The sequence below is a fragment of the Condylura cristata genome, unplaced genomic scaffold, assembly GCF_000260355.1.
Source record: "Condylura cristata isolate star-nosed mole 26May11 unplaced genomic scaffold, ConCri1.0 scaffold00019, whole genome shotgun sequence".
Taxonomy (NCBI): Eukaryota; Metazoa; Chordata; class Mammalia; order Eulipotyphla; family Talpidae; genus Condylura; species Condylura cristata.
In genome coordinates this window covers 33,409,527-33,421,181 of record NW_004567120.1, presented here as the reverse complement: position 1 = coordinate 33,421,181, position 11,655 = coordinate 33,409,527, and the positions used below count along the sequence as shown (strand labels likewise).

Here is an 11,655-nt window from a genome sequence, read left to right as displayed (position 1 = left end):
CGCAGTAGGCGGCGAGCCCTGCCGGCCGCTCCGAGGCGACGGAGTAACCCTGCTGGCTGGGCAGCGAGGCTGCGCCTGGCGCCGCCATCTTGGGAGTGGGCGGGCGCGCCAGCCGGGTTCACGGGCTGAAGAGACGGCGGCGTTTGCGCCCAGGCCTCGCCTCCACGTGGGAAACGCGTCTTTTTCTTGTGCTTTTCGGACTTCCCTTGGGTACGCGCCGGCCCGCGTTTTGCGTGGCGCAAGCGCTGGGGGTCTGGCACCTAGTGCGTGTTGCATGAGTGTGGCAATGAGCAATGCTTGTATGAACCAACACTTGAACCCTAGAAGGACAGGTGGAAGGACCACCCTCTTTTCCCAAACCTCACCCCCCCCTTCATCTCCCGGTACCTTTCTCCACCAGGGGGTGGCCTGTGGGAATAGGGAACCCTGGCTGCAGTTAAGGGCCTGCTTCTTGTGCTTAGAAACTCAGGTGCTCAAGCTCCCAACCTGAAACTTACTTTACGCACCTAACAGCTTCGTTCTTAAAAAAATCTTTTAGAACCACACAGCAGCTTGCCCTCCAAACGCCTAGATTACACCCAATGCGGAAAATGAACTGATGTTTGTTTTGTCCCAACTTCTGTGACCAGCAGCAAGAAAGGAAGGCGGGAGGCAGAAAGGCTGAGCAAGCAGAGTTTATTGCTGCGGGACAGCAGCTGAGAGGGAGCCCCTAGAGTGGGGTCTGCAGCTACTGCCCATTCAATAAGGGGGAAGGGTCTCATATAGATTCTAAACTCAGACTCCAAAGGGGTGACTCAGCGCTGTGTCCTTGCTGTGAGGCCCAGTTCGCTGTCACCTTCAGCTAGTCCCATCCTGGATGCAAGGTCAGTTTATTACCACCTTATCAAGCTTGGATGCAAGGCTCAATTCTTTACCGCCCGAATTCAGTCCTTGTCAGTAAATCTTTGGTCACTCCCAACAATGTTTTTCGGTGGGGCAGATATTTACTGATCACCCACCGAGTGCCAGGCACTGTGCTAGGTGCTGGGGACAAAGCAGTCCATACCACAGCGCAACAGCAGAGACTCGATCCCAGGGGCGGGAAATGATAGTAGTACAGGCTGCTGGAGAACAGGGGTAATCAAAATGGTCACAGGACCATTTTGCACTTAAAATGATTGAAGACTGGAAAGGGTTTTCTTTATGGGGATTTTATTGATCAATATTTGTCATACTAAGATTAAAACAGGTGTTTAAAAATACTAGTTCATTTAAAAGTAGCAAGAAACCCATTACGTACATACATAAATACCACAACCCAGATGTGAGTGGGGGAACGATTCCCAGGAGAAATTATTTCTCCTATTCCCCGGACGTTTGCATCTAAACTTAGCCATTGAGTATGGGTCTGGTTTCAACCATAACAGCGAATTTTAACTAGTAGCCTGGATTTTTCTGTTTTTTTTTTTTAATTGTATTTCTTTCTCGTAAAGTTTAGTTCTAGTGGAAACTTTCAGGGAACTAAACTGGCAGGCATGTTTCTGATACAGGCAACAGGAGTTCTATTAGGCCCACTTAAACATTGCGAAGTATTTCTTCCTGGAACCAAAAATAGCACACAGCTGTTTTCTGCAATGTGGTATTGGGCTCCCATTTCATTCCTTACCGGGTTCTCAGCATAGGTGAAACTATGCTGCACAGCCCTACTGCCTGTGAGAGAGTGGTTGATGTTTCCCCAGCCCCTGTCAGCAGGTGACCAAAAGGTTCCTTAAGCCTTTTGGTGTGATGCAGCCACCCTAGCCGGAAGGCTGCCCAGAGGTCTGAGAGAGCAGCCCTGTGTTCTAAATTGAATTTGACTCACTGAGCCAATAAGAGCTCTCCCAGGGAGTGTGATTAGGGGAATAGCAGACATGGTTGGAGTAGCAGAAAAGCAGGGAGGCCCACACAGCAAAGGTAGTGAGCAGAGCAGAGGCTTGCTGTGGAGAAGTTCTCCAGGGCTGACAGGAGCCCAAGCCTTTAGGGAGGCTCACCATAACAGCAGAACTGTGGTGATGGACGCTAAGCACCCAGGGACCCCTAGTGGCTTCCCACTGGGCGTGAGACCTGAGCGGTTTAAACAACACCCATGTTGCCACGAGGACCTGGTTCCGGTTGTCTCCCTGAGTGTTCACAGAATGAACTCCCTAATAACAGGTAGTCTGGAGCACCTTTGCCTTTGGAACCTTCTTTTTTTTTTAAAGATTTATTTATTTGTGCATACAAAACTGAGGTACAGGCCAGAGGTGCAGGGGTGGTGAGAGGATTCACCACAGACAGAGTGGGGAGCAGAACAGGCAGATCTATGAAGTACACTGCTGAGGGGAGCAGCGGGCCAGTCAGGAGCAGTCTGTGCGCCATATGGATCACCTCAGGGCAGGCAGGGATCAAACTCATGAGGAAGTAGCTTTAGCTTCTTAGTGTTGTGCTTTAGCCCGCTGCACCACCACGGAGGGCCTGCCTTTGGAACCTTTTTCAAGATATTTTGCAGGTCACAGAAACACGGAAGGTATGGGATGACAAGGAACGACCTTTATCATTATAAAGATAGCTCCTGAAATCCTGGGCCCGGATGCAAATGGGCCAGGTAGGGGTCTGCTGGACTCAGGAAGAGGAACCAGTTAGGGAACCCAGACAGAAGTTTCTCCCTGAACTTTCTTTTCTCCTTGACCTCCGGAAGGGGTGATTTATGCTGTACGGTATGCTGTACGCTGAGCCTAATAGACTGTGGCCTTCTTCAGGGATAAGTATGCACCAACATACAACAGTGGAGAGCACATAGCCAGAGGTCATCTACCTGGCCTAGGGAAACGACTGAACTATACTTTACTAGGTTTTAAAAAAAAATAATTCCAAGCAAACGTATACGCATAGGTCATTTTTATATTATGTCTTTACTAAGAACTTCTGGTTCCTATTCCTAATGCTTTAAAGCTTGAACTCCCTGTTGCTCCACCAGTTATTGTTCCATATTTTAACATATTGTTATTTTTTGGCAATGATTTGACTCAATTGTACCCCCAAACTAATTTAATTACAAAGTAGATTTTTAAAAACTATTCCATCCACCGCCTCTCTGTCCCAATTTCCTGACACCTCAACACTGAGTGGAAAGAAAAGTAACTCCTGACAAAAGATACATGGTTTCCTAAGCTAAAATGGTTCAAATTGCAGAAATTCTCCAAACCCAGACTGGCTACTTTTAGCAGGTATGCCAGGAGTAACTTGTGGTTCTTGCAGCTTCACTGATAAGACTTGCCCACTGGATATTTTGATTCTCCTGTTTGTGTCTTCCTGCTTTGTCGTGTATTATTACAATATACTAATCTGAATCTTGGATGCGGGCCAATCCCGAGCGAAACTGGAATGTGAAATTTGCTTTGTATGTCTCCTCCCTCCCTCCTGCCCATTTCAAACCAGTCCCCAAAAATGAAATCTTCCATAGTAACTTTTCTGCCACCTATTACAGTAGGCAGAATGAAAGACCTTGAGAAGTTGGGCCTGCTTGTAAGCTTTGCTCTGAGAAAGATAATCTGTTAAAGAGATCAGCCCTGGACAAAAATCAAAGCCGGGAGTTTGAATCCCAACTCCCTATAAAACCACTTAGGGTATTATGTGAGCTCAGCTCCCTAAATCACCTAGGGGGCATTGAGAATGAAGAAAATGAAAGTTCCTTGAGCTCTACTTCTAGCAGCTGCTAAAGGACACTTGATTTTTGGAATCTGGTAATTTTATCATTTATTTCTAAATAACATAATTTTACCCAGAGTGAGGAACATAGTAAAAAAATAGTTTGGGGTTTTGTGACTTGAAAAAAAAACTTTGATTTTGGAGTTAAAATGGATTCTCAGTTATATTCTGTGAGAGTATTGTTTTCGGAATATAAAGTTACACAAAGTCATTTAAAACTTTATTTCTTTTTATTTTTCTTCCGGCGCCCCCCCACCCCACTTATTACAATGTCCAACTTAAAGCAATACTAGTACAATATTGGCACCCCCACGTAAGTAAACCACTTTACACAGTGTAAAGCCTAGTGTTTGTGTGTGTGTTGTGTGTGTTTGTAACCCCTTTTTGAGCCACATCATTAGCAAAAGTTCACAACTACATAAGCCATTTAAAGAAAGCTCAAAACTACCAAAAGCACAACCAAAATCAAGGTTTTGAAAATACAGATTTGTCTATAGTACCAAACATAGGCTTTAATTTGTTCCAATAAAACATTTTCTGAGACCACAAATCTAAATCTGACACATTGACAACAACTGTTTGGAACAACAATGATTAACAAGCTTATGGCGTTAGCAAGTAGGAGCAGAGGATAGAAAAATCAGAACCTTCCATCTGACTTCCAAGGGCAGAGATGAAGTAGGTCAGACTCTTACAGGACTTAGGCACCCACTGGGGTTCATGAAGCCAAGCAGGGGGTGATCTACAAGCCATATTCGGGCGAGGATTCCATGTGGTACTTCTGCATTCTTCAGAAAGAGGGCACTGCTGGCCACAAAGATAGGAATTTCCTTAAAGGAAGAAATTCAGACACTAGCCGGCTGGAAGATTTTTCAGCAAGGGTCCTCCCCTGGGGCCCTCAAATGACACCACAAATGTAACCACTTATTCTGCCTGTGAATAAGACCTGTTCACAGTGTTTGTCAAAGATAACTTTGTCCAATTGTCAGTCAATGGCGGCTGGAAGGAGAGCTGCTCTAAGTCAGCTGGCCCAATGAGGCAAGGCCCTAGCCTGGATGCGGGCACTCAGTACTGCCCACTCTCTGACCTTGAGATGTTTTCATAGCAATTGAATAGCTTTAGTTATAATGGAATAGAGAGGAATGGAAAGGGGTAGTCAGCCTATGAGAGTTTATCTTTTAGCACTTTATTTTTCAAGAAAACTGCAGAAATATTTTTTCTCTCTTTGATCCCCTTTTCATATGCAAAACATAATCTCTAGATTCACACCACACAATAAGCACAGATACAGATACAGGTTTAGGCAAATCACAGGAGTATATGAGAATTAGAAGCATCAGAGATGTGGTGGAAACAAACCAGATCTTAAGCATCTTGTTTATTTCACTTTCCCTCCTACTCAAAGACCTCTATGACTATACTGACTTACACAAACATGCCTCCCTACATCTCCTGAAGCTTCATTTTCTTTAGACAGCCCAGGAATGTTCACATGGGTACATTGAACAGAATCATGGTTTGTCGCTTACTTCAAAGGCTCCTCCACTCCTAAGATTTCAACACAATTCGCAAACAACAAAACTTCTGACACCATACACGTACGCACAACTCAAAGTCAGACACACACACCGGGAGGAAGAATCCCGCTTTTGACTGAAAAACTAGACTCTGTCCTCTTCCTGCCTCACATTGCACCCAGCAAACAAGCTCACGCTGAGCTCAGACACCCGGGAGCTCCCAGCGCCCGGGACCCTGCCCATTACTGCCAGGTTGTTCAGGGGGGTGCCGGCGGCAGGAGGATTAGACACCCCTGCCTTGCAGCAGAATAACTGAGCTTTAAAATGCTGCTGGAAGGTTTTGCTGAGCCAGTAAAGAGCAAAGGGATTTACACAAGAATTGCTGAAAGCCAGAACCCGAGAGAAAATGGTGACCATGACATGAACAGCAGAGGGGTCCACAGAGACCTGATAAGTGAAGGAGCGATAGAGATACAGGAGGTGATTCGGAAGCCAGCAGAGCGCAAACAGAGCCACCAGCACCAAGACCGTTTTGGCAATTCTCTTCCGGGATTCAATCTGCAGGTGGAGGAAGGGGGAGGGGGAAGAAAAAACAGCAAAAAGAAGAAAATCATTTCACGTGCAGGGGTTTTTTAAAACCCTCTCTAGTATCACATAGAAATGCACAGCTAAGAGGCTGGTGTCCCTTTGAATGTTGGGGGCTGGGAGGGAGGTAGCCTGTGCCTGTGGACAGAATACAGCAAGTTCCTGTTCCCAGCCCATGGCGTTGGTGCCTCAGACCTCCTCCAGAGACTCCCACCTCTCCTACTGGGGTCTACCAGAGGTCCGAAGAGCTCAGGAAGGGTTGTAGAATTCTCCGAATTTTGATTTCATTAAAAAGTAGATGCCATACAAAACTGCTTTCAGTTTTAGTCCTCAGCAGAAACTAAGTTGGAATGTTCCTCTGGGTTTAAGAAAATTCTCAAGATTCTCACCACATAGCAAAGAAATGAAAACCAAAGTGCCATCCTGCATATAGGAAAATAACCCTGCCTACCTAATAATGAGAGAAATCAGCCAGGTTAATGAAAGACATCGTGATCATAGACAGAGCAGAGATAACATGGGTACCTGATTGGCAACTTTAGCTCCTGCAAAGTCCCAGAACTCTCCAGGTACTGACCTAGAGGTAAATGGTGTCATTTCTCCCCACCCCCAAATGACCAAAATCCTGTTGTTGCTTTAATCAAATGGAACAACGTTTCGGCAACCTTTTTATTCTGTTTAGACACAGTAAGGAGAGCACACCTGGCTTTTGCAAAGGTCTTAGTCAAGCTCCTGTGAGTCACTGTGTTCTCCTGCACTGGCACTTTATATCCCCCGAGACCTCGGTTTGCTCAACCATGTGCATGTGATTAGCACCGAGTAAGTCATGGCTTCCTGCCAGGTCTGTAGCACTCCCTGAAACCCTATCATTCTGTTACACTATTCCATGGGAATAGTGTTTGGGGTTGCCCCCAAACTTTAGTTCCCTCCCCCCCAATACTAGTGCTGCACTTTCTTAAATGTTTGCAAAGGTCTTAAACAAGGAACCATGCTAGGGATTTCACATATGTCATCATTTCACATATTAGGAATCAGGCTCAGAGAGGTTGAGTAACTGGCTCAAGATGGCTCATCTAGTATGTGATTGGGGAGATACTAAATCCTGAGTCTGACAGACTCAGAGCCCGGGACCATAACAAACATACATACTCTATTTATTTCTTGCCCACAGGGCCAAAGTAGGAATTTCTTATCTAAATTCTTGCATGAGTTCTGATGAACACATACCTGCTTGCGGGCATGGCTTTGTTCTTCAGTAGGCATGTTCAAGGTGCTTTTGTAAAGTGTCTTAGCAATCAGAGAATAATAGACAGAGATGATAGTGAGAGGAATAATGTAAAACACTAAGAAGCACAGCAGAGAGTGTATCTCTTGCAGGAGCCTCTCAGAAACAGGGTAAGAGGCACAGGCTTCAAATGTCATATTTTTGTTGGGATCTAAAAAAGTGTACACATTTGAAAATATAGCCTCTGGCAGAGCAATTATCATAGACCCGATCCAGACACAGCCAGCTTTGGCACAGGTCTTCAGGATGGCATTGGAAGGCTGTCGCTCCAGTGGCTTCACAACTGCCTTGTACCTAGGAAAACATAATCAGAGGCAAAGGTCAAAACACATACCAAATGGGAGACTCAGCGGTGACCTCAGGTCATTCATTTCCACCTTCTGTCCACAGGCCACAAGCCCACAGTCATAGCCAAGTCCACGTTAACCAGTGGGCTAGGTTATGATTTCAAATACACATAATATATCCTAGTATTTTTTATTTATACTCCTGAGTCACTAAAATGAGATATTCTAGGTGTGAATTTTACAGTTTTATGTGCAGATTCCCTGTTTAGAACAAAGTCTCCAGCATGATTTTGTGGGTGACTGAGCAATTCACTCCATGTGTATTACCTTAAGTGTTCTAAAAGACTTCCTTTTTGTATAAATGACTGAGGTTCAACCTGCTTTTCCTTTCTTCGCGTGTGAGCAGTTATTAGCCTTCCTGAAAAAGACGCTCATGAATGTATGCAGTAAAGAAGAAAGGGTTAATTTCTTTCCTGTTCCTAAGTGCTAATTTGTTGCCCAAGCCAATCTGCAGGTAGATTTAGGGTAAGTCAAGGGTGAAATCAGAAGCCCTGAGCCACTGCAAAAATACCTCCTTATTATGACAAATCCACCTTAAAATCTATAGCCGTTCAGTGAATCGCTCTCAGATAGATTATCAAAGCAGCCAAAGCAAAAATCCATAAAGAATACAGGCAAAGCTTTTTCTCCTCCCAGATTCCGGAATCTAAAGTAGCTATTCCTTCTGGCATTGCCAGGAATTGATTACTTACAAGCTGCTTGCCGGCTTTATAAAGCACCATTTTTAACATTTGGAGCCTTAGTTTCTTTTCCCATACCTTCACAGTTATCGCTCTACAATAGGACCAGGGAAAACAAAGTACTGAGCCCGAAAATCCTGCCTGAGTCTGAATACATTGCCTGCTAGAGGCGCTCGCACTGCTATCTTTAAGTGCTAAAAGTCAACCAGGATTAATTTGTTTCTCTGGTAACGAGAAGGTCATTGAATGCCTATAGAGAAAACTAATACAATTAAGTGATGGCATTACATTGAGTTACCAGGGAACGGAAAGCCTCCCCGCTTTTCTGCCATTAATTAATTTCATGAATTTCAAACAAATTACATGCATGCATCTTTTTACATTTTGTCCGGAAAACAGTAAATGCATATGTGGTCAATTTTACATCAATGCCAATGTTTTAATATTGACAATATTGCACCACTAGGCTGCACTAATGTATAAAGCATGAATTGTTTTTCTTTTACACCTGCAACAATCTGCCTTACTTAATAAACTAGGGGAAGAAAAACCCACCATTCAGTATCCTTTCAAGCAAACAATTACACATCAGATAGAATAAATTAGCCCTAAAGCATACAATTTCAACCTTGTTCCCGGTCTCATAGCAGAATGACAGCATTCTTAGACTAACTTTAATTTAAAATGCCCTCCCGGTTTTCCAATCTCACATCCAGGCTACAGAATGTGAGAAAAGCAGAATTAGTAGCCAGTGAATGCTAAGTACAGCCTTCCTTTCTTTTAGCCTGATTTCACACCATGGCAAATATTACTGAGAAAAGAAACCCACCTGTCAGCGCTGAGAATTGTTAACGTGAACACTGATACACCAACAGAAGTGAGCCGGATAAAAGAAAGCACCTTACAGCCAATTCTTCCAAACAGCCATCCTTCTGCAAGGTAGTGGGTGGCATCCACTGGCACACAAGTTAGCAGAAGTAAAAGATCTCCAAAAGCCAGGCTGGTGATGAAAATATTTGGCACTGTTTGCATAGACTTGGTCTTGAAAAATACTTTGATGAGAATAGCATTTCCAAGGATGCCCACTGAAATGATCACAGCATAAGTAATGTATATGGCACACAGTACTTCTATTCCTGGAGAGTTGTCTCCGGTCCGTCCTTTATTTGTGGTATCATTAGGAACGGCAGGGCTTGACGATGATTCTGTGTCATTTGTGATTGAAATTAAAGTCTGATTAGGTGACTGAGGCTGTTTCTGAGACATGTCTTCTGAAGACTATGCCTGTAATGTCTCTTCAGCTCAGTTCAAATGGAGTTGATTGTCACGTCTAGTGCCTACGTCTACTAGTCTAGTAACGTGACGGTAGAACAGAGCAGAATGGCAAGCAAATCCAAGACATCCGGATACTCCTTTCCTTCAGTTGTTCTGTGTCTCCCAGCATGCTTGGCTAAATGCTTACCGATCTGGCACTGAAAAGTGGGAGGTGGAGGAGTTTTATTGGCGTTTCCATGGCAGACGGAGGGGGGTCCGGGAAATGCTCTGCAGTTGCTTGTTCTTCCCTGTTGGGGAATCTTATGACTACCCTGGTGCTCTAAATAATCCTTACTGTTCGTTACCATCACCTGTTTTCCTACCCCCTCCCCAAAGTTTTGTGTAGATCTTGTCAAATTCTCACCTAGAACTCATTTCTTGCTCTGCAACTAGACGATGGTCTAATACATTTCCTTTTACATGATAAAAAAGTATGTGTGTCCCTTGAAGCACAAACTCGAGTCCACTCCTCTAAATTTAATAGCAGAGAGGCGCTGAAGCAACAAATCCTTCACACTTTGACAGGGCTGATGGCACTTGCAAGGAGGAATAATTCAGGTGACCTGGGCTTATCAGCCAGTTCTGACACGTGCTAATTCCAGTCTCGGTGCCTGTTCCATGAGCTGTGCTGCAGAAAATGGGAAAACCTTCAACAGATGAAAACCAGGCAAACCACCAGTTGCTTTGTCTCTAAATGTTCTAAAAAACAGTTTGTATAGGGGGCTGTCTCTTTCAATGCCATATATATATATTTTAATGCTGCAGAGGGTAGCTCTCTTTACAAAGGAGTTGAAAAGGAACCTACTGGTTCCAAAACAGAATAATACAAAACACTGATGCCAGGTCCTGACATAAAGGATGTAAGGTTGAAAATCACTGTTTGCAAATGACGGAATGCCTTAGGTTACTCCAGCAATATAGGGCATGTAAATAATGTTTACAATAAAGAAGGAAGCAGAGAACTATGGCAATTACTTCAGTACCTGCGAGAGAAGCCCCTTAATGCAGAAAATGTTAAATTAGTGGTTTAGGGGCTCTCCCTGGTGGCATAACAGGTTGAAGCAATGCATTATGAAGCTCCCCGAAGCTACTGCAGCACGAGTTCGATCCCCTGCCAGGGAGCTGACCCACATGGTGTGGCAGACCTCTCCTGACCCGCCAGCTGTTCCTCTCAGCTGTGTGCTTCATCAATCTGCCTGTTCTGCTCCCCACTCTGTCTCTGGTGAATCCTCTCACACACCGCGCCTCTGGCCTGTACCCCAGTTCTGTAAGCATAAATAAGTAAATCTTTTTTAAAATGTGATTTAGGTTAGGTGTATGGCTGTGTCGTAAAGTGTGGTTGGGACCAGCCAATCACTTGAAGTTATTTAATAATATAACCTGCCAAGAAATATTTTTTGAAATGATCACATCCAAAAGAGAATCTCTAAGCTAGGAGAAACTTTGTAGAGTAAGCTAAGCTGTTTGTAAATATATGCCTATTAGAATTAGTCTGAAAAGTGCAATAGAAAAAAGAAGCAAGGTATTTGGCTAGCTAATGAGCAGGACCAGCAAAGCAAAATTGCTCCTTATGCTGACAAAAAAAGGTAGGTTACATCCTATAGGGAACGTGAACTGGATGAATGAAGTCGATTCTCTGGTCTCTGGTGAAGCTGTGTGCCCATCCTTGGCCACACCTGCAATGCACCTTTTATGAAATGCTCTTTGTAACTGGAATCACTCAGCTAAATACCCGCTTTTGATGGGGCGGGGGGCAAAGGAGGTTGGACATATCCAAATCCTTTAGCTTCTAAGTACATGCACTTAAGTAATTTCATGCACGGGCTCTTTAAGATGGACTCTACAGACACAGTTCCAGAAGGGTCATAGCTTGCTCTTCTAAAGCTGATGAAAAAATCTCTCCGGGATCCCAATCTCTCATTTAGCAAAGAGCAAACAATATCTCCCAGTTCACTCCTCAGGCTGATGGCCACACAGCAGGTATTCATTAAAAAACACACCCTTGTGTGTGATTTCCAAAATTATCAGAATTCCAAAGATCTCAGGCTGCAGACACCAGCACACGTGTCCTTCCTTCTGGTGGCAAGAGATCAGAAGAGAGCAGCAATTTTGGGGTGCTACTGAATCAGGTGTTCTTGGATCTCTAGAATCCCTGAATAGCAGAGATGGAAATGGCTTTAGAGATGAGGAAAGGAAATCTCCTCACTGTTTTAGAAGCAGAC

General features: G+C 44.3%; 1 protein-coding gene across 1 annotated transcript; it reads right to left on the bottom strand.

Annotated features, from left to right (window-relative positions):
• Positions 1–5,308: 5,308 nt before the first annotated feature.
• On the bottom strand, positions 5,309–9,531 carry BRS3 (bombesin-like receptor 3). The gene is made up of 3 exons (XM_004685841.1): positions 8,949–9,531; positions 7,035–7,386; positions 5,309–5,780 (listed from the first exon to the last, which is right to left on the bottom strand). The coding sequence occupies exons 1-3, from the start codon at positions 9,383–9,385 to the stop codon at positions 5,367–5,369; spliced, it is 1,203 nt and encodes a 400-aa protein (XP_004685898.1). The 5' UTR covers positions 9,386–9,531; the 3' UTR covers positions 5,309–5,366.
• Positions 9,532–11,655: the final 2,124 nt, after the last annotated feature.

What these genes read in the sequence shown, in the direction of transcription:
- BRS3 (XM_004685841.1), bottom strand. Translation starts at nt 9,385, where the DNA reads ATGTCTCAGAAACAGCCTCAGTCACCTAATCAGACTTTAATTTCAATC. An exon ending in ACAATTCTCAGCGCTGACAG is followed by an intron (nt 7,387 to 8,948) that starts GTGGGTTTCTTT and finishes ATGTTTTCCTAG; the next exon opens with GTACAAGGCAGTTGTGAAGC. An exon ending in AAAGCCATGCCCGCAAGCAG is followed by an intron (nt 5,781 to 7,034) that starts GTATGTGTTCAT and finishes CTCCACCTGCAG; the next exon opens with ATTGAATCCCGGAAGAGAAT.